The 23,414-nt window shown below is 41.0% G+C and overlaps 1 protein-coding gene across 2 annotated transcripts in view; it reads right to left on the bottom strand.

The window, feature by feature from the left end:
- The window catches only part of LOC133478111 (chemokine-like protein TAFA-2), an 89,598-nt gene that overhangs the window by 1,726 nt on the left and 64,458 nt on the right, over window positions 1-23,414 (bottom strand). For both annotated transcript variants that reach the window (XM_061773734.1, XM_061773741.1), the window contains exons 3-4: window positions 11,646-11,795; window positions 7,126-7,250 (exon numbers count right to left, since the gene is read on the bottom strand). In XM_061773734.1, the coding sequence (XP_061629718.1) occupies window positions 7,126-7,250; window positions 11,646-11,795 (275 nt within the window). The remainder of the gene's footprint in view (window positions 1-7,125; window positions 7,251-11,645; window positions 11,796-23,414) is intronic.

Here is a 23,414-nt window from a genome sequence, read left to right as displayed (position 1 = left end):
TTTGTAGGTGGCCTGATTATACTGAGCAGACTACTAAGTGTTCAAGGTGCACAAGTGGACCGTTCTTCGCAGCGGTAAAAACAAGCCCCTTTTCAATCTAACTAAGATAACCTGATAGATAGATACTGTACGTGTATTATGTACTGTATGTATGTCCATCCATCCATCCATTTTCTTTACCGCTTATTCTCACTAGGGTCGCAAGCGAGAGGCGGGGTAGACCCTGAACTGGTCGCCAGCTAATCACAGCTGTATGTATGTATGCATATCAAATCAGACATGTTTTGCATGTTGCTAGAGACATACATACATTGGAAATCAAAACTAAATGTTCATTGGTAAATATCTAATACTAAAATAAAGACACCAAGCTGATCTTTAACTCATTCACTTTTTTCAAAATATGAGATTGAAATAGTTTCAAAACAAATATATATTATTACTACATGGGACAATAAAGAAATATATATTTATATGACATATGTAAATGACATTGGTGTAGGTGTTGAGCTTTTATGGCTGTTTTTCTTTAGTGTGCCATATCTTTTCTTTTTTCTTTTCAATAATACTGATACTGAAATAATAAACTATATTATTGCATTAACATATATAGGAATAAGGATATGCATACATTAATACTCCTTACTTCTTCATTATTATTATATTACTATAGCACTATATTAATGTTCATATAAAGTAGTAGTGTTTATGGGATTATAATTCTGAGTAATGAGCAAAGTAACACGTTCCTTTTCCCGGGAAAGTAATTACACTACAGTTACTTCCTCAAACCAACCATAGTTACTTTTGCATCATCAATGTCTCTCAGCGAGTTCTAATTTGTAGCTGGTGATTCGAACAAAGAGCAGTCCAGCTGTGCAGAGGCATTTAACCAAGACCGCTCTTTTTTGAAACGAACAGAAGAAAGCGTTTGTTTATTACAGTGCAGTACCATAAAAGTGCAAAAGTGTCGCCACACTATTTTAGTTATTTTCCTTCGTAAAAAAGTATTTTGGATTGTTACGTTTCTATTTACACCTTAAGAATACAGTTTTACTGGCGTGTTAAACTAGCAGTGCATTGTGGGTTAATTATTCATACCAAAGTGTGCGGTCATAAATCGGTCATGCAGGGTAAGGACTGATTCGTTGAAGGACTTCCAATACTTATCTTAAATAATATTTACAGTGAAAAGTGAGAACTTTGAACTTCGTGTGGTGTCCGCACTGTGAGCTGGTTTAATGCGCTGCACGGCTGACGTCACGTAGTTAGAAATATTCGTGTCAAATACTGTTCTGCTTGACATGTTTCTTTTCAAGAAAAGCTTGTTCTCTCCACTATTTGGTCAGAAACTCGTGTTTTCGATGAAACCAACCCATGTTCTACTGCTGATTACTAAAGAATTGAACCAAGCTAGAAACAAAACTAGATTGTCACGAAAACACTGTGGTCTTGGAAGATCTGTCTAAAACAGCTGGCAATGTGGGGTTTAGCAGCATCTTGGGAAACCACAAAAACAAGCAATATAAATATAAAGGCAACACAGAACGGTGACTACAATGTAGTCTGATGTAAGAGCTAGGAATAAAACGCAAAAGTCTACTGCTGGTCTTAATGTGGACTTCCACACATGCTCACGCATGCAGTGGTCAATGACAGCTCAGTGACTTGGCAGCCCAGCAATGTCTGGCTGCTCATCCACATGATATTATTTGGCATTGATCGAGCTGTCTTCTGTCTCCTCCCTTTGCCCGCCTCCTCCCCACCTCTTCTCTGCTCCCATCCAGGGATGAAGCAAAGGACCCAGAGTGCCAAAACCTCCTCTGTATTGCTGCCTGCACTGTGATGCAGGGCACAGGCTCAAGCTCCCTGTCCGTTGACCAGGTGCAATGCTCTCTTTTTTAGCTGTTTTCTTTACTCCTTTATCTTCCTCCCACCCTCTGTCTTCAGTATTCCTCTTGTGTCGCCACTGATTTTTTTCTTCTATTTGCCTCTCTCTTTCTTTTTACGGCTCTCATCGTGCCTCGCGCTCATCTCACGCGCTCTCTCAGTCCGTCGTCAATCTCAATTGACGAGCGGCTCTTAATGGGACTATAAGAATGCGTTCCGTGATATTGATCTGGGTGCCGGTGCATCTTGACCTCAGCCTAGCACACAACAAGGGGAAGAAAAAAAACAAAGCTTTTCATCATCCGGCAAATGCATCATTTAACACACAATGTGCACGCAGACACCCAGTGCATGTACACACAAATCACTGATCAAAGACCTGGATGCAACAAACGGCAAATATAAAGTATGTGGTCTTTCCAAGTTTATGATAGTAAGTGATAAAGAAATGTCTGAAACTCTAGTTTTCATCTTTCATCTTGAAAGGAACTTTACAAATGTCCGGTTGATCAAACAAAATCACTGCGATAGGGGAAACAACTTCCTAACTGTTCGCACACTCCATCTAATGCATGCACTTTACTATTTGTCTTTTTAAGTTCCTTGAAACTCACCCGACATTTTTTTTGCTTTTGGAGATGGAAAACAATGTATTGGAGAACAATTGCAGAATACTTCCCATCTGAAGTGAAAAATATGTTTTTGGAAAATGGAGGACATGCATGAGTACTGTACGTGACATTCAAAACATCAATTGCAGAGCGCAGGGTGTGCTACTCAAGATAATGAGTCTGCTTCTCCAGCAAGTGCACACTTACTCTGACCAGTGGCAACACGTTCATCCCTTCACTTCTGATTACAAATGTGCTTTTGCATAAGACCAGGAGGAGAAGCAATTAGTGCACATGGTACTCGACTGATATGTTTATAAAAACATTTTTTAGATTGTTTTATTTGTATACAGTGGTGCCTTGAGATAAGACTTTAATTTGTTCTGTGATCTCAAATCCTCTTTCCCCATTGAAAACAAATTAATGCCATTCATTTGTTCCAGCTTCCCCAAAAAGCTGTGCTTATTGTTTTCTGTCAACATGTGTTTGTTTGTGACACTGATGCTTTTGGTTCGCCCGTTTCCATTGTTTGTTAGCGTTAAGATAAACTGACTTTATTAATACCGACTTTATCAATTAAGGCTACAGTATGTCCATCCATGCATTTTCCGTACCGCTTATCCTCAGTAGGGTCACAGGCGTGCTGGAGCCTATCCCAGCTATCTTTGGATGAGAGGTCGGGTACACCCTGAACTGGTCGCCAGCCAATCGCAGGGCACATAGAAACAAACAACAATTCGCACCCACATGCACACCTACGGGCAATTTAGAGTCTTCAATTAACCTACCATGCATGTTTTTGGGCTGTGGGAGGAAGGCGGAGTACCCTGGGAAAACACACGTAGGCACGGGGAGAACATGCAAACTCCACACAGGCGAGGCCAGATTTGAACCCGGGTTCTCAGAACTGTGAGGCAGATGTGCTAATCAGTCGGTCACCGTGCCACCGCTACAGTATGTGGTTGTTTTAAATACACAGCATGTAATTCTCTTAATTTGATGTTTAGTTTGACAGTAAACCTCACTTCGGAGTGGCAAAAAAAAGCTTGAAGCCTCCTTTTGGAAGATTTGATCACTATGCCAAACTGCTGCTTGCTGTCAAGTGAGTCGAGTTGAGTTTGCTCCCAAGATACCGCGTTCTCAAACTTGCTTGTCAAAGTCAAAGCAAAAAAATGGCGAAATGGTGGCTATTAATTTGGAAAACTCGTAAGACTTGTATCTGAAGGCATCACTGTATTAACATTAATGGTTTCAACAACATCGTCAACAAGAAAAATTGCTAAGAAAATAAATCTGCAGTTACTAGTGCTAGTACTACTGTATACTAGTTGTAAATATATCCGTACTTAAATGGGAGCATGGGTGGTTAAAGAGACAAATTGTCTCATCCACTTTGCTATGGGTGACTCGAGTGAAAACATAGGGAAGGAATTCTTAATCAGCCTGGTGTCCAAGAGGCAGCCTCTGAGTGTTTTAGAAAGCGTGAGATGGCTGGAAGCGATGGATTGTATAGTCACTTTATTTATTCTTTTTTTTACCCAAAAAGGAGCACTCTCCCTCCTTCGGCCACGCCTTCAATAAATTATTGAGGTTGGAAACAAAGGTCTGCACCTAGCCATGAATAATAGACTAGGCAGAGAGTAGTACGGCGGTTAGGAACAGAGGTGTGCAGTGATGAGTGGTGAGTTTCACTCAAACGCCTCCGTGTGACAGACAGTTCGGAGCTCGCTCGGGTCGAATCACTCAAGAGCAGCCGGTGGGCTCGATGCATTATGTACGCGCACAAGTGCTGTTCACACTCCCGAAAAGACCACACAGGGAAGAAGACACACGTGCACACATTGCAAATATGGTAAACTCCGCAGGCACATGTAAGGAGCATTTCCGCTGTGGTGTATCAGACAAGGTGAAGAGTTTAGGCATCTAAGTGGAATACATGCCAGTCAGATGCAAGGAAGCAGGGCAAGTGAGAATGAATCGTGTGTGTGCCTTGTTCCCGGTGTCCTTGTTTTTCCTCACTGTTTGATGTTAGATCCAATCGGGGTGGAAGGAGGACGTAACATAACGAGAGAGAAAAGAGTGAAGAAAAGAGAACTTGTTGGGCCGGGGAGAAAACAAAAGGAGGATAGAGAGAAATAAGACAGGAAGCTAGAGCACAGTCAGGGTGGAAGTGGGCTGCAGTCTTGCTTGTACCAGTTTGGCTTTTGCCTGAGCAAAATATTAACTCAAGTCCAAAGGGATACATTGAGAGGTTGCTAAGTTCAAGGTACAGCCACATTGCACACTATCTGATGTTGTCAGTGTAATGGGAATTGTATTATTTACTGAAAAAGCTCTTATTCTGTTTATTTTCATTTGAAAATGTTTTTTTTTTATTTTTTTTTTTTATTAGTGTTAAGGCCACACACACATAGTCTGGGGCCTGGTTGATATGCCAACACATACAGTAGCTTGAAGAGGGATTGTTTGGACTCAAATCAACTTAATATGCTACATATGGCCTTAATATAGTACATGCAGCTTTCATACGAAAACAGCATACATAGACAACCGGGATGCAAAACTGCATAAATTGTCACCTGTGTACTAGAACCGGCGAGGAGTTACTGTGTGGCATCCATCGTAACAGTATATTTTATTCATTTATTTTTGCTTTTCTCCTAAAATAAAGAGAGTGAAAGACAAACCGCCAACGGTTCTCCCTTGAACACTCACCACTGTGGACTGTAAATGACCTTCTCTTCACTCGCACAGACAAATTTACTGACCGGTGTTCATCTATAAAACAATCATTGGCGAGACCCCATCCTACAGCGTCTCTTTGCTCACTGCTCACCATGCATACCACCACCCGCACGCTCCGTTGCAACACTTTTATTGACCTCTTTGTTCCAAAGGTCTGCAATACTTTTGGTCTATCATTTTTCAATTTTCTCGCTCATTCATCCCAATATCATCGTTTAAATAGTACATGATCGCTGCACCTGTTTTTACCCTGATATGAACATTTTATTCGTCATATGCTAAGATGTAATTTAATACATTAATGTATTAGGTAAATATGTAAATATATTCAAACATTTCTGCTGCTGTCAAGGTTCCTAAGAGCACAGTGGCCGCCATAATCCTTAAATGGAAGATGTTTGGGAACACCAGAACCCTTCCTAGAACTGGCAGTCTGTCCAAACTGAGCAATCGGGGGAGAAGAGCCTTGGTGAGAGAGGTCAAGAAGAACCCATAGAAAGTTCTAGAAAGTCACCCATCACTGCAGCCCTCCACCAGTCGGGGCTTTATGGCAGAGTGGCCCGACGGAAGCCTCTCCTCAGTGCAAGACACATGAAAGCCCGCATGAAGTTTGCTAAAAAAAAAAACACCTGACGGACTCCAAGATGGTGAGAAATAAGATTCTCTGGTCTGATGAGACCAAGCTAGAACTTTTTGGCCTTAATTCTAAGTGGCATGTGTGGAGAAGACCAGGCAGTGCTCATCACCTGTCCAACACAGTCCCAACAGTGAAGCATGGCGGTGGCAGCATCATGCTGTGGGGGTGTTTTTCAGCTGCTGGGACAAGCCAAATGCGGAAAGATGAAGGCGGCCAAGTACAGGGATATCCTGGACGAAAACCTTCTCCAGAGTGCTCAGGACCTCAGACTGGTCCGAAGGTTCACCTTCCAACAAGACAATGACCCTAACCACAAAGCTAAAATAATGAACGAATGGCTTCAAAACAACTCCATGACTGTTCTTGAATGGGCCAGTGAGAGCCCTGACTTAAACCCAATTGAGCGTCTCTAGAGAGACCTGAAAATGGCTGTCCACCAACGTTCACCATCCAACCTGACAGAACTTGAGAGGATCTGCAAGGAATGGTAGATGATCCCCAAATCCAGGTGTGGAAAACATGTCGCATCATTCCCAAAAAGACTCATGGCTGTATTAGCTCAACAGGGTACTTCTACTAAATACTGAGCAAAGGGTCGGAATACTTACGGCTGTGTGATATTTCAGTTTTTCTTTTTTAATAAATCTGCAAACATTTCAACAATTCAATTTTCTGTTTATATGGAGTGCTGTGTGTACGTTAATGAGAAAACAAAATGAACTTAAATGATTTTCGCAAATGGCTGCAATTTAACAATGTGAAAAATGTAAGGGGGTCTGAATACTTTCCGTACCCACTGTAAATATATAGCATTGCATGTATTTATTTATATTTAATTTTATTTTGCTTTGTTTTACTCCTCTGTCGGCAGCCAGCTGGTCGGCATTGCAAATGAGAATTTGTCCTCAATTGCCTTACCTTGATCAATAAAGGTTGGATAAAAAAAAGAAACAAACAGTCAGCAATTATTTTCTCCGGTTGGGAAATTCCACCGAAACGCCACCTTTTGTTCTGTGGACCAGCGCGACTGCGTCACATTAGTCCACATATGCTATTATTTGCATAGAAACATATATTACAAACGTCAGTCTGAGAGCAGAACAAATAGCAAGCTATGGCGGTGCCTGCCAGTCAGCGCACGAGACGCAGAAAGAGAGCGTTTGAGAGCGAGAGAGAGATGGACCAATCGTTACAGTGTGAGGCTGGAGGAGAAAAAAGAAAAACAAAACTGTGTTTGTTCACCTTTGTAGTCTTGACTTTGTTGCCAGTGCTGCAGCTCCATCCTGTGAGGTCCGGAAGAACCTTACACTCCTCACCTTCCATACATGGCTCCATTTGACACCACCACTTCTGGGCAACAATGGAGGCTGGTGGAAAAAGTTACAAGGATAGTTTTTTTTTTCCCCCCTCCTTACTTCATGTAAATTCAAATTGATTCACTGATTATTCCACACCTTAATGTGCAACAATTTTGCAAGAAATAAAACTTTATACTTGGAGAACTACTGTAATTCAGTCTCCATACATACTGTAGTGCTTTCACGTCTGATTACTCATGGAAACTAAACTAGTGATTTTTATTTTTTTTTAAATACCATTTTCCAATGTTGTAAAAGAATTGGTGCCTTTTAATTTACTGTATATTCCAACTGTAGACACAGATTTTTAAATACAGTTTGGCAATGCTCTGTGTGTTTTTATCATTTATGATCCCTGTCTGCGTGGCTTTCATGGGCACTATAGTGTCATGTGAATTCAATCAGGACACAGGGGATCATTTGCATAGTCAATTCAAGTCGAAACAAATCCAAAAGGACAAAACTGGAGGCAAGATATGCATTAGACAGCTGAGCTGTGTTGTGATCTTTCGGGGTTCCAAGCAGATTTGTGCACCACACATCGCATCAGATAAAAAAAAACGAATGTAAGCCTTTAGCACATATCACAGAAAAGCTCTCGAAAAGACACATCAAGAGCAATCGGATTTGATATCACAGTGAGGGGGGAAATACTTCTTCAATAAGTGAATATTGGATCAAATTTGAATGAGTACATTACTGTAAATCCCATATAATTGCAGGATTAACATTTAAATTGTAACACAGCTGTCGCTCAGTCTGTTTACACAACACATTGCATCCACTGGCACCATTCCCAGGAGCGTAGTGACTCTTGGAGAGAGTTATTGTTTCCTACAGAGCAGCTTTGCATTTGAGATTTCTTGGTAATCACGTTTCATTCACGCTACAGCCATCTCTGCCTGCTATCGCCTGGGAAGAGACCGAAGCATCATAAAAAAGTGAGACTGACGGACTTTCATAATTTCGGCTCATTAAGGATGTTACGCGTGCAAGCGGTTTAAGAGTTCTGCGGTAAATAAAACTGATAGCGCCATTACTTTTACATCCCAGTCTTGACAGTTCGTTTCGGTCTTGCAGTTTTTCTCCCTGATTGGACTTGATTTAACATTGCTATGTCTACTCTATCCTTTTATGTATGTTATAATTCGAATGTACTCATTCATTCTCACTCTGAAGGCCTCAAATGACATCATCAGGACAAAGTAAGACATACTGTACTTACTGTATGAATCTATACTTATACGGTATATTGGCTCTTGAAGTGCATTCATTCGGGGTTTCTACTTTCAGTTAACATTAAGCGCATTTACACAATATGGGCAAACATAATGGGACTCTTGGCCATTATCCCCATAGGCAGTGAAAATGAAAGCAACTGATATGCTAAAAATGTGACTAATTGATCAATTATTTGATTAAATGGGCTGGCATTTTTTTTTTTTTTTTTTTGCATGAAGAGATGTGGTGGGGAAATTTGGAGAAATGATCATCGTCCCCCGCAAGTTCGAGCTGAAATGGCAGAATTGCTCAATAAAACAATGTCATGTTTTGTAACGATACAATTGTGAATAGAAGACTTCGGTTCATCTGCCTATTGGAAATGATAAGCGGCATTTAAGTGTTTTGTTAGAAAACATTGCATGGTTGTTGTTAACAATTTTGTCATTATATTGCACCGATATTTACAAAAAGCCCATTATAAACCTGTATTGCTCCATGTCTACTTCATTTCGAAGTTCTATAATTATCGTCAAAGTTCTCTTACCATATTTTTAATGGATCGTTTTTTAAATGCAAATGTCTACAACGGAGATTAAACCAAAAGTTGGAACGTTGTGAGTTACTGAATCGTTTGAATATGTTGAGCTGATTCACACATTAACTTTATCTGCTGCACACTGAAAACAGAAACAAACACGCAAGCTCAGAGACTGTGGTCTGGGATTTCATCAAGCGCCATCCATAGCTGTGCACAGTGCGAATTATTGATTTTTGCAGACACAGGAAAAGGAGAAAGGCGGATTTTCAATGCATCTCTTGAGATTAGAATTATTAGCGCTGCTCTGAAACGCAGAATGAAACAAAAACAATTCAAGTGCACAGCTTTCTTTGACTGCCTGTAAAACGGAATTAGGACTGGTACTGGTTTGACTTCTGACCCTACCTAACCAGGCGAATGAAAGAAATAAACATCTTTGATGAGACAATGAAAACAATCTTCCCTGGTTTGCACAGTACAGATTGATGTAGTTTACGTTAACTGCCTTTTTTTCATACAACATTTCTTCATCACAAAATGTTTGTTCTTGAATTATTTGAGGCATTTGTTCAAGTAGTAAGTACAGTACTGCATCCATCCGTCCATTCACCCTTAAATCAAGTTCCGTCTTTTGTAATGTTTATTCAAGACATTTGGTCGCGAACACCAAATGTAATGCATAATAAAAAGCTGCAAACAGCGACCAGCGGGCATTCACACCCTATTTTTCATAGCGAATGTCACACATTTATTTAATGTCGTCATTTTTGCCACTTTCGAAGATCTACAAAAATAATATTAGTGACAGGTCTGTATGTAAGGCAAGCAAATTCAGTATTTAAAAGCTGAGTTGGACTATCCAGAATTAACATTGTAGATATTCTTATATATAGTCTTTCTGAGTAGTCATACATGTTGAGTACTTGGGATTTTCATTCAAAATATCTGTAATGTAATTTTGACTTGTTGAAAGATATCTGTAACTCACACAGCGGATATCGGCAACTGCATGTTCATATCCGTAAAGACAAACCCCGTACACATGAATGGCAAAAGAGAAGTCATTTGTCCTTGGCGAAATGACGTAGCCGATGTCTGAAATGCCAATTGTGGATTGATTGGAAGAATATAGTTGCAGATGTCTAAAATGTTCTTTTTAACGAGGCAAAACTGAATTACGGATATCTGCAACACATACAGTATCTGCTCTAAGTTTTAAATGTTCAGAAGGTTTTCTCATTACAGATATCTATCATTCAGTTGCATGTATACACTAGTGTATTAGAGATTTGTGCAATTGACATTGTTATTTTGACAAGTCATAATTCCACTTACAGATACTCTATCTTCAAGGCCATTTTGCCTTGTTAAAACAAAATTCAAGATATCTGAAAAGGGAAATGTGTCTATCTTGAATTTAGGTTAATTAAAGATATCTTTACTGAAATTATGACTTGTCACAATCAAATTGGATATACTATATCTCAAACTAGAGTTACAGATATCTTCAATTCAGTTCCAGATATCCGTATTTCACATAGGGTCATATTCTCCTGTTTTTTGGGTTTTTTTTACGCGCTGTGCTTGCACGCCCTGAAGGTGAGGGGATTTTTCCGCAGTGACCCCTGCCACGCCCCCGTGCTCACCCGGCTCATCTGCGGGTAACGTCTTGAGATGCGTGACTCTTTGAAGTGCAAGGGATGATCTCATTTCCTGAATGGGGAGTTTCCCTTGACATCGTAATCCACCAGGAAAACATGCCAGACTCCAAATGTGAAATCAACGCTGCATTGTTGATGACGTGACCACCGCTTCACTCATAAGCAATGCCGTGCTCATCACTGAACGTATCAGCGCCGTCACAGGGAAATTGCACAAAAATCCAAATATTAGTGCTTCAATCGATTGACAGTCCAAAGGTGTGTTGTGCTGCCATCCGCATATTTGCGTGGCCATCCTAATGTCATACAAAGTTATCTAATAAATAACCGTCACGTGTTGGTGGCAAAAAAAGAAGAAGAAAACTGTGTGACAGTGGAAGTTTGATGACATTTGATAGCTTTCTGGGAGTCTCTTTCATGTAGTATGGTGTATACTATAACTGCCTCCAAACTTTAAGTGCACGCGAGAATCTGCACAGCCAGAGATGCGCGGCGCTGCAGGCCTATTCCGACTTAAGCGCACGGGAGAATATACCCCGTCGTGAATATCTGCAACTGTATTGAAGATTTCACGAAAAAAATATATCTGAAATAACAATTGTGGGTAACAAGAATGTAGTTGTGGATATCTAAAATGGTTTTGACGAGGAAAAACTGAATTGAAGATATATCCAGATGAGCTGTTAAATGTTTAAAGGCCTTGCCATACTGGATGGTGTTTCTATCAAATTGTAACAGTTGGGCGCTAAGCACGTTTGCGTTCTGAGGAGGAACTCTCTGACAATCAATGTGGCAAATGGGAGACCACTGGGAGACCACGACCTTCCTCGGTCAGTTCGAGTCAAAGAGTGAGCATCAACCAATCTTTAGGACATTGGTGCTTTGTTTGTTTACTATTGCTGTCTTGGATCACGAATGGCTAAACTCCAACAAGCACCAAACAGAAGATAATAGAACAAATTGAGGTTCCGTGGTACGTACCATCAACACAAGAGGGCATGGCCCGAGTAGTACCAGCAACTTGTCCGGGGAAGCAGGAACATTTGACTGTCTGAGATCGCTCCTCAATCTTGTTCTTGTTACAGCAGCGATGGGCGGCGATCACCTCGCACGTGCCTGCCTTCACGTGCACTGCGGAACACAGACAGACGCACTCGGTCGCTAGCTTTATAGTCAGTGCTATATAAATATGTAAATACTGTAAGGAGACAATAGCACACACGTACATTCACGTGTATTGGAAGGAATGGGGTGGGGGATAGTTGCAGTGCAGTATGTAGTGTAAATAGGGGAAACCTGTTCGCAATCATGCTCAATGTAGGCACTGAGACTTCAGTCGGAAACAAAGCATTCAGTGGTGTACATTTCAGCGCATCGACCTTTTCATAGCGACCTTTCATAACGTAAATGTTCAAGGACGAACAGTAAAGCCTTATAAGAGACAATGTTTTCATGTATGCATTTGTCATATTTGTTTGTACATGTATTATGATCACAATGACACAATATGAAAGCGAGAAAGAAGCACAATTAGTATAATTAAAAGCGAGGCTAGATGCAATGGAAAACTCAATATTATTATGTCACACGAGTGAACTGAGATTTGGAAAGTTGCATCGTGAGAAATGTGTGTGAAAAGTACTTTTTCTTCCCATTTGACTTTTACCAGCAGTGGGCGACTGCTCTTGGTTGATCGGTGTGCTGAAGCGAGTACATTATCTGCAGCATATGTAAACAAAAAAATTCACAAACAACTAAATAATAATAACTGTCTGGAATGTTGTTGAAATTAGACATTCAATTTTAAATATCCATTGAGGAAGAACCTTAGTGACCGCAATGACCTTCTCTCTGGAGCCACACACTAATGACCCCCACGGGATCGCTTTTGTTTACAATGTGACCTTTTATATATTTTATTTAAAGCCAATTATAATCAATTAATTATGCATGTCATTAAATCTTCATTTTTTACGGTCCCCAGTGCTGCCCTGTGTCTCCTAAAAATGATGTCCCCAAACAAATTAGTAGTATCCTCGCTAATGATGGTCGTGAAAGAACAAATGATGAAATCTGATCGTTAAGTATGGTTTTATGACTGTTACCATGACAACAATGTTTGACAAACATCTTTTATGGGTCCTATCGATCAACAGCGAGATAGATTATTTTATCTCGTGAGGGAGATTAACTATAAAGTCCACGCATTGTGTTTTTGAACCATGCTGCTACAGTAGACAGTTTTGTTTAAAGGCCAAGTCAAGTAATAGAAATGAGAAATACCAACAAAATTCATTAGTATTTTTACAATGCAATGTTGTGTCCCAATGATTTATAAGATGACATTTCCACTTTAAAAATAAAGCAGACCATAACAAAATAATGGCAAATTGTTTTGGAGTTACTACATATGACTGGCTGTATGTGATCAATATCAATTGTTGGAAAAATCTGTTAAAATACTAAAAATCATATAGTATGTTTTCAAAGAAACAGAGATAAAGGTTTCATTTGTTCTGTGACCATGCTCTTAACTCAAAACCCATTGTAAATGAATGGAAATGGCACTCATCACTTCCATCTGCCCCTGATAATCCAACAAAAAAAATGTTGTAATGTATTTTTAATACCAAAAATAGAGCTGTATAATATATATATATATATTTTTTTTTAAAAAAACATACAGAAATGACATAATTAAATAGGATGTAAAAATTTTTTTTTTTTTGCCACTTTTTTTTGCTTCAATTCAATGGACTACGTGCTGTTCTTTTTGGTGCATGCTATTTGGCCACCTGGGGGCAGTATAACACTGACATAGAGACACACACGAAAAAGTGTTTCACAACTGACTCAGTAAACTGCAGTAATCTTAAAAATAAAGAATATATCCCTGTGAGCATTGTGATATTGTCTCTCTACGTGTTGCTCCACCGTTTGTGTTCAAATATCTATTGCTACCCACACCACCAACACTATTCATTAGTCTGTCAATGGCGTTTTGCATTGTTTGTTAGCTAGAAGCTAAATAGACTTTTGTAAGGCAAAGCAATGTGGTTGTTTTAAATACACAACATGTAATTCTCTGTTTTATGTTGAGTTTGACAGTGAACCTCAACTGGCAATGCTATTAAACAGATTGAAGCCTCTTCTTTGACGAATATTTCGCTCTCTGCAAATTGCAGCTCGTTGTAAAGTGAGTTGAGTTGACTGCCACCATACAGTGCCTGTGTCTCTAATGTTTGCTCACAAGTTCAAGCAAAAAGCCGAACGACGGCTCGTATTTTGAAAAACTGTTCTGTAGTCTCTATTTATATAGTTGGAATTTTTAAGGAGTGTGAGGTTATTACATAGGCTATTAATCAAGTTGTACAAAACAGTAGGCTGTGTGTAATTCATTATATTCTGGATCTTCATTCCCTTCATTGAACCAAGTTAGTCTTGTTCGATACTTGTTCATCCCTGCTGCCTTTCTTTTTACATTATTCTAATTGGCATCTCGTTTGCATTGTATTTTTCTTGCAGGCATGACAAGCCTGTTGGCGCACATGTGGCTCAACTAAAAAGCCAAAACTAACAGAGTAAATACTTTGGCTTCAGCAAGCGTACATTTTTGGAGCATTTTTGGTCTCAATAAATGGAGGAATCATTAACTCTGTATAATTCACTGGAGGGACGCAGGGGGGGGGGATACAATTTTACTCGGGGAATGTTAAAATAAATTGAACTGTGATTCCATTTGTTAATGTTAATAGATGGCAGTTAATGTCTTCATTGTAAAAGAAATGCGGTCATATGCTCTATAGCCAGATGGTGAAATTTGTTTCACACTTGAATATTAGTATATTATACTGAATCATTTATTTTATGATATTTTCAGCACTTTAGTCACAATTGAAATCCATGGCCGACTTTGCAAAACCAATGGAAATTAGTCTTTTTAATAATACAATAAGCGTTGCGCTGGCACGGTGCACGACTGGTTAGCACATCCGCCTCACAGTTCTGGGGACCGGGGTTCAAATCCCGGCCTTGCCTGTGTGGAGTTTGCATGTTCTTCCCGTTTTCTCTAGGCACTCCGGTTTCCACCCGCATCCCCAAAAAAAGGTTGGTTGGAGACTTTAAATTGCCCGAAGATAGCTGGGATAGGCTCCAGCACGCTCGCGACCCTACTGAGGAGAAGCAGTAAAGGAAATGGATGGTTGGATGAATAAGCGTTGCAGTTTTGGGGAACGACTAGACTACCTGATACCGACTGGACCTTGCAACGATGACACTGTAAAAACGTACCTTTAAAACAACCCTACCACCTCATTCACTGCTGTGGAAACATATTTTCATGCGTGCAAAGACTAAAAAATAAACGTATACACTCCAAACAAAAAAATGTCATGTAGCTTTATACGACCTCAGCATTATTTTCAAGATGTAAAACGATGCCATTTGCTATGCTATCATGGTGCAGGAGGCATCAGTTCTTTAGTCATCAGGCCTGTCTTTGACAACTTTTGACAAGATAAGTTGAACTGAACTGTACTGCTTAGTGGAAAAGGGGATTAGCAGACCTTCTAAGATCACTGTTTGAAGGCATAAAGTTACAGACTGTAAAACTTCAAAACGTCATTTAAGATCTGTCTTGTTGCACATCACATTCAAGTCCCATTCCTTTCCCCAAACTCGTCCTCATCATTTCCATGTTGATGTGCTGCTATTTCATAAATGAGCCTTCTATTTTAAAATGATTTCTCAGTCCACGGCCTCATTTTGTCCCGACTGTGTCCTGCACTTACCCAGCGGGGTGGCGAACATTACCGGTCATCTCAGGCCTTAAATCAAATCAAAGGTCTTTCCCACTTTAAATGTCGTGTTTTTATCTACTTTTACCTCACTTTTTCTTTGATGTGTTCCTTGTTATCATGCGTATGGTGGGGGTGTGAACCAGGGTATGTCGCCGAATGTCGTCGAGCTCTGAATCGCGGGCTTGTGAAGCTCTTGTGATTAAGGGTTCTATAGATAAACTTGACATGACTCTGTCACAGCGGTGGAAGTTCATGCTGCTTTCTAAGGACGACATGCTTTTTGCTAGCATTGGCGCGATAGGGGTACTTTTCGTCTTTTGACCCTTTGTGTTAAAAAAAAAATGTCAACGATACATCACATTTTGTTTCGTTCCATATTATGCAAATTTCTGCGTGCTGGTGCTCATCTGGGATTGGCTGCAACCACCGAATGATCCTCCATGACTGGTGGCCTCGTCCCACCAGTTGTTCTGTCTGACGCAGTCACAGAAGAATTCATACATCATTTCTTTTTCCGTCGGCGTACTTTGGTGACCTTGGGTTTATGCTGTTTGTTTGCTGTATGTTTTGTGTCTATACCTTGCCTTGAAAATAGAGGCACACAAATGTTTGGCCTACTGGGCAGTAAGAATGCGTACAGTGGTGCCTTGAGATACAAGTTGAACATGTTCCACGACCACGCTTGTAACTCAAAATACTTTGACCATTGAAATGAATAGAAATGCCATGAATCCTTTCCAGCCTTCCGAGAAAAAAAAAACTCAAAATCACTCTATGATATAATACTTTACATATATACAAAACATATGGAAATAACATGATTAATTAGAATGTAAAGAATTAAACAGTTTTTGCATCATATTCATTCATCGAGGCCCCGCGGCTTCTTCTGGTGTTTGCGACTTGGCCAAGGGGCCGCCGTATAATGCAGTCATGCAAACACAAAGGAAGAAGAGAACTACTAGGACTCGCTAATCTGCAGTAATATTAGTTGTTTTCACAGAGGATAAAGAATATATGCCTCTGTGGATTGTTTGTGTTCAAATATCCATTCCTTGAAGTGTTATTAACATCGCCATATAGATGCGATTCGTTAGCCCATCTGTGGTGTTTCCCATTATGTGTTAGCATTAAGCTAGTGGATTTGAAAGCAAAGCTATGTAATTGTTTTTTTCCCCACATGTAATTCTTTTGTTTTATGTTTTTTTATTTGGTTTAGTTTGATAATAAACTTGAACTGGGAGTGGCATTATACAGCTTGAAGCTTATTTTTTTAAGATTTGTTCACTCTGATATCCAAAAAGATGGAAATGGCTGTAGTGAAACCTTTCTTCCAGAAGAGGCAGAAACATAGGGTGACCTACAAGAGCGGAGGTAGAAGCACGCAGGTGGATTAAATTTTGTGCAGACGACGTCATCTCAAGGAGGCTACTGACTGTAAGGTAGTGGTAGGGGAGAGTGTGGCTAGACAGCATAGGATGGTGGTGTGCAAGATGAGTCTGGTAGTGGGGAGGAAGATTAAGAAGACAAAGGCAGAGCAGAGAACCATGAGGTTGAAGCTGAGGAAGGAAGAGTGTTGGTTGGCTTTTTGAGAAAAGGTGAGAAAGGCTCTCTGTGGACAGGAGGAGCTTCCAGAAGACTGGACCACTGCAGCCAAGGTGATCAGAGAGACAGGCAGTGGAGTACTTGGTGTATCTTCTGGTAGGAACGGGGAGAAGAAGACTTGGTGGTTGAAGCTCACAGTACAGGAAATCATACAGGGAAAGATGTTAGCTACGAAGAAATGGGACACTGAAAGGACTGAGGAGAGGAGAAATAAATACATGGAAGTGCGACATATGGCGAAGGTAGTGGTGGGAAAGGCCAAACAAGAGGCATATGATGACATGTATGCCAGGTTGGACACTAAAGAAGGAGAAAAGGATCTATACAGGTTGGCCAGACAGAGGGATAGAGATGGGAAGGATGTGCAGCAGGTTAAGGTGATTAAGGATAGAGATGAAAATGTATTGACTGGTGCTAGTAGTGTGCTGGATAGATGGAAAGAATACTTTGAGGAGTTGGTGAATGAGGAAAATGAGAGCGAAGGAAGAGGAGAAGAGGCAAGTGTGATGGACCACGAAGTAGCAATGATTAATAAGGGGGAAGTTAGAAAGATGAAAAATGGAAAGGCAGTGGGTCCTGATGACATACCTGTGGAGCTATGGAAGCATCTAGGAGAGGTGGCTTCCAAGTTTTTGACCAGGTTGTTTAAGAGAACTCTAGCAGTTGAGACGATGCCTGAGGAATGGAGGACAGGTGTGCTGGTTCCCATTTTTAAGAACAAGGTTGATGTGCAGAGCTGTGGGAACTACAGAGGAATAAAGTTGATGAGCCACACAATGAAGTTATGGGAAAGAGTAGTGGAGGCTAGACTCAGGACAGAAGTGAGTATTTACGAGCAAAAGTATCGTTTCATGGCAAGAAAGAGTACCACAGATGCATTATTTGCCTTGAGGGTGTTGATGGGGAAGTAAAGAGATGGTCAGAAGGAGCTACATTGAGTCTTTGTAGATCTAGAGAAAGCCTATGACAGAGTACGCAGAGAGGAACTGTGGTACTGCATGCGGAAGTCTGGAGTGGCAGAGAAGTATGTTCGAATAGTACAGGACATGTATGAGGGCAGGAGAACAGCGGTGAGGTGTGCTCTATGTGTGACAGAGGAGTTTAACGTGGCGGTGGACTGCATCAGGGATCAGCCTCTTCCTGTTTGGAGAGGTGATGGATAGATTGACAGATGAGGTGAGACTAGAATCCCCGTGGACGATGATGTTCGTAGATGACACTGTAATCTGCAGTGAAAGCAGGGAGCAGGTGGAGGAACAGAACGGTGGAGGCATGCACTGGAAAGAAGAGGAATGAAGATTAGCCGAAGTAAAACAGAATATATGTGCATGAATGAGAGGGGTGGTGGGGGAAGAATGGGGCTACAGGGAAAAGAGATAGCAAGGGTGGAGTACTTTAAATACTTGGGCTCAACCGTCCAGAGCAATGGTGAGTGTGGTCAGGACGTGAAGAAACGGGTCCAAGCAGGTTGGAACGGGTGGAGGAAGGTGTCAGGTGTGTTATGTGACAGAAGAGTCTCTGCTAGGATGAAGGGCAAAGTTTACAAGACAGTGGTGAGGCCAGCCATGATGGACGGATTAGAGACAGTGGCACTGAAGAGACAACACGAAGCAGAGCTGAGCTGAATGTGGCGGAAATGAAGATGTTGAGGTTCACTCTCGGGGTGACCAGGTTGGATAAAATTAGAAATGAGCTCATCAGAGGGACGGTCAAGGTTCGATGTTTTGGAGACAAAGTTAGCGAGAGCAGACTTCGATGGTTTGGACACGTCCAGAGGAGAGAGAGTGAGTATATTGGTAGAAGGATGATGAGGATGGAGCTGCCAGGCAAGAGAGCTCGAGGAAGACCAAAGAGAAGGTTGATGGATCTCGTGAGGGAAGACATGATGGCAGTTGGTGTTCGAGAGGAGGATGCAGGAGATAGGCTCTCATGGAAAAGGATGACGCGCTATGGCAACCCCTAACAGGACAAGCTGAAAGGAAAGGAGTAATATTATATTGATATTATCTCAAGGCATGATGATGTATGATTCATCAAAGGCACTTATTGAACAGGCGTAAATATTGAATGTAGTGTGTTCACAGAGGGTGTTTTGAAATGGAGCACACGTTTAAAACACTTGCTCAGTTAATTAGATTATAATTTTACATATCGCTGTGCCCATGTGTGCTCCCATCAGTGCATGTACATCCATGCATTTATGCTAATAATTAGATTACATTCCACTGAGATGGGACCATCAGTTACGAATCGTAAATACCGGGCAAATAAAAATTCTGTTATAGAACCGACCAAGAAAATGAGCACAGAGAAAACAGGAGGAACACACATTCAACAGCTCTGTTATTTTCCTCACCACTGCTTTTTGGCCCTTTGCCATGTCTCCTTCTCTTCAACATGTTCCCTCCATCCTTCTATGTATGCAGTTGGGGTTAAACATTCCAGTTGTTTTTTATATTTTATACATACTTTTTTTTAATTTGAGGGCACAGGCTAATAGAATGACAAAAATTCACTCCACAATAAATTCCTGATGCATATGACTCGTGCGCATGAATACATTTACCATTTGCAACCCCTAAAGGAGACTGACACACTAATGTCCTTCTGGTAATATAACCCTCGAGACCATCATGTGGAAAAGCTGAAGACAGAAGAGCTGAATAGGCCACTGAACACATCCACATATTCAAGACCAGTTACCACTGACTCTAGGATGGCGATAAATGCTTTACTTTCTAAAACATGGTGATAGGAAATTCACATTATGCACGTGCGGAGGGATGACGTAATTGGTGCCAGTGTTGGGCAAAAACGTAATGCATTATATATTCCTAGTTTATTTTATTTGGAAGGAGTAATACACACATATACAATCACTTCAGTTGGTCCCTTGGAATACGAATCCCCCTTGTTGTGAGTTTTTCAAGATACGAGCCGATTTTTTGCTTTGATTTGGGAGCCCAAACTTGAGATACGAGCGCTCTATGGTGGGAAGTGACTCAACTCATTTCACAACAAGGGGGAACTTGGCAGGTGTAATTTGTTGACGTTCTTCCAAAAGAGGCTTCAAGTTGTTTATTGCCACACTCAGCTGAGGGTTACTGTCAAACTAAACATAAAACAAAGAGAGCTACACGTTGTGCATTTAAAGCAACCGCAGCCTCCCATTCTTGAATACGAACATACAATGGTAAACTCCATAGGCACACAGGCTAACAATTAGCATTGATGTGGCTGTGTTGTGACCCACTTAACAACGGCTATCTGAACACAAACGGTGCTGCAAAGCATATAGACAGACCCTATAACAATATTCACAGGCACATATTTATCCTCTGAGAAAGAACGACGAATATTGACAGCCAATAAACCAATGTTGCCATCAGGGACCTTTCCCTCCTTCATAAGAGGTACGAACACTGGCGACAGGATGGGCGACACATGGTGTGTCCTGCCATACTAGAAAGCCCACGGCCACCGTCGCTACCAGCACACAGCAAACCACTGTGCGCAAATTTGAACTGCAGGCGAAATGCTAGGGCAGCCAATTGCATTTAAAAGGTTGATATGCTCAGATGTATTAACACAGCATTACCAGTGAGCCATTAATCTTCCCGTGTGTGTGTATGTGTGTGGTCGAGCGCTTCATGTTTAAAACCTGGTGTTAATTGCTAATTCCTGACTGCAGGTGACTTTCTACGAGCGCTCCAGGCATTTCCAGCTCTCCTAATTTTTCAGCCCCCCTCCTCTCCTTTCCTTCCCGCATAGTTAGAAGTTATTGAAACCATCCCAGTGCTTGCATCTGCTTCATCCTTCTACAGTGCTTTCCAGGCAGCCATTTCTTTTCAGGGGGCGACATTTGAAGCTGGTGTGTCTCTATTCTACCGTCAGGCTCCCTTTTTGTTTTTCTCTGTCATTCTGGAGAAAAGAGAAATGAAATGTTGGTCTTCATTCCAAGCAGCCTCTTTTACCTCCTCCTGGTTCTCTTTGCCAGGGGAAGAATGGAGAGGCAAGATCTATAGCACACCAGGCATGTTGATGCAGATTACATTCTGTCTGGATTCTCTTCCTGTCAAAGGAATAAGGACGGACACTTGTAAACGTCAAGCAGCATGTATTTTACTTTAGTAGGTGTGTTAGTGTGCAAGTGTATATATAAATAAAGACACTATGTGACAGTGTGTGTATGCGTATGCATGAGTTATTGTTGTTGTTTATGTCACCCTGTCGTGGAGGTGTCATTTTGCAGATCAAGATAAATGGCTTGCTATCATCCTGCTTATGCTGCGTGAAAGATTGGACAATCCCATATGCTGCACTGCACACTGCCACTCAACACAGTGCACAAACTGTCACTGGCATCTGCAAACAGCTAAAGTGGCTAATGGCAAGGATTCCTGGAGCTTTTTAAGTCTTAGTCGGGGTGGGGAAAAGTGACATTTGTTATGTTATAAATACCAGGCCATGTGTGAAAACAAAAGGTTCTTCCTAAAATTGATCCCACAATGTTGGAAGCATAATAAGCCTATTAGCATAATTGCCGAAGTAATTTCTGAACCTTTTCATAACAAGTAAAACCCAACAAATTCCAATTGTGAGTTCAGTTGCCTCCACTCAACCTTTGCAGATGACCATAACCTGGGTGACTGACAATTTACACAGACATAAAAAAAAAAAACATTGGTATTTTGTATTGATATTGTCCCTTTAGGTTAAAAACGATTTGGCAATTATGTTATTCGGTAAATAATATCATTGTACAAAATGTTTTAGTAAGATGAAGAACCTGCCCTACCCACCGAAAGAGATGTCCCAAGATTTCTGTCCAGCTAGTGGGATCCGATAAACGATTTTAACGATATTCTGATGGCCATAATTATTTAATATAATTTCACAATCTGATAGACTTTTGCACCAGAACTGCAGCATGTGTATAAAGTGTTGCGTAAAAGTATTTTCCCCATCCTGATTTCATTTCTTTTCAGGGTTTATCACCGTTAAATGTTATAGCTCATCACACAATTTTTGCATGTTCTCCCTGTGCTTGCGTGGGTTTTCTCCGGGCACTCCGGTTTCCTCCCACATCCCCAAAACATGCATGCTAGGTTAATTGACAACTCTAAATAGCCCGTAGGTGTGACTGTGAGAGTGAATGGTTGTTTGTTTGTCTGTGCCCTGCGATTGGCTGGCAACCAGTTCAGGGTGTACCCCGCCTCCTGCCCGATGATGGCCGGGATAGCCCGCGACCCTTGTGAGGATAAGCGGCTATACGGTGAAGATATCTGTCCTCCTGTCCATGTTCTTCTGTTTTGCTGTTCATTGGCAGTTTCAAGAGAACATCCATCCATTTTCTAGACTACACCCTGGATGGGTCGCCCATCAACCACAAGGCTCATATTGAGACAGACAACTATTCACACGCACATTCACACCGACGCTGCCTGCACAGAAGTCAGGCGTGTGTAAGAGAAAATCTACTACCAAAAAACACTTCATTGCTGAAGTGGAAAATGAATTGAACATTTTATACCATATACGCACTACCCTGAAACTATGGTCTTAATGTTAAATAACATCAGTAGTAAGGTTATTGTTGTCAATGTAGCCATTAGATTGTATTTAGTTGATGAAAATAAATAAATGAGTTAATTGCAGCACCTCCAGTTTAAATGAATTCAACCCTTTAGGACTATTAAGATACTGCGGTGGCATGATGCTGCCTCAGCACTGTTCGCAATTTGGATAACGTTATGGCCTCCCTTGACAAAAGTGCTTCTGGTTCACATGCACACATTGCTGTTAATACTAATTAATACCTTGCATCTCGGTGGCGTTGACACAAAGTGATGACTATACAATAAATTGTACCATACTGTATGTTTTCTTGATATCACTGTAGAACATTACATCAAAATTGAGAAAACTCTCCTTCCATCTAAATAATCCCCCTTAAGCACAACAAATGCCAATCTGATCTGGTGAGACTGACAGCGGTGTAAGTCTTTAAATGTTATAGCATGTTTAATGATTAATTTCTTAAATTTGTTACAAAGGCTTCTCTCATCTTAAATCATTTCAAGCGCCCTCAGTGGCCACTGAGCATTGACTAATGATATGCTGAGCTCTGTGATTGGTGCATTAAATCTGTCAATTCGTAAAGGCACGCTTCGCTCGCATCAGCACTTTCTCTCACACTGCATTCACCAGCACAGATCATTACGTCCTTCCGCTCCTCTCCTCCTCCGCTTCTCCCGTTCTCTCGCGCCATCGCTCAAACGAAGGAGAAACCCCGGCTCGACAGCAGCCGGCCAGCGGCTGAGCCAGAGGTGGGAACGATGAGAAG

This window comes from Phyllopteryx taeniolatus, chromosome 1 (assembly GCF_024500385.1).
Source record: "Phyllopteryx taeniolatus isolate TA_2022b chromosome 1, UOR_Ptae_1.2, whole genome shotgun sequence".
Taxonomy (NCBI): domain Eukaryota; kingdom Metazoa; phylum Chordata; class Actinopteri; order Syngnathiformes; family Syngnathidae; genus Phyllopteryx; species Phyllopteryx taeniolatus.
Note: the sequence above shows the minus strand (reverse complement) of the source record. Positions and strands in the feature narration are given on the sequence as shown.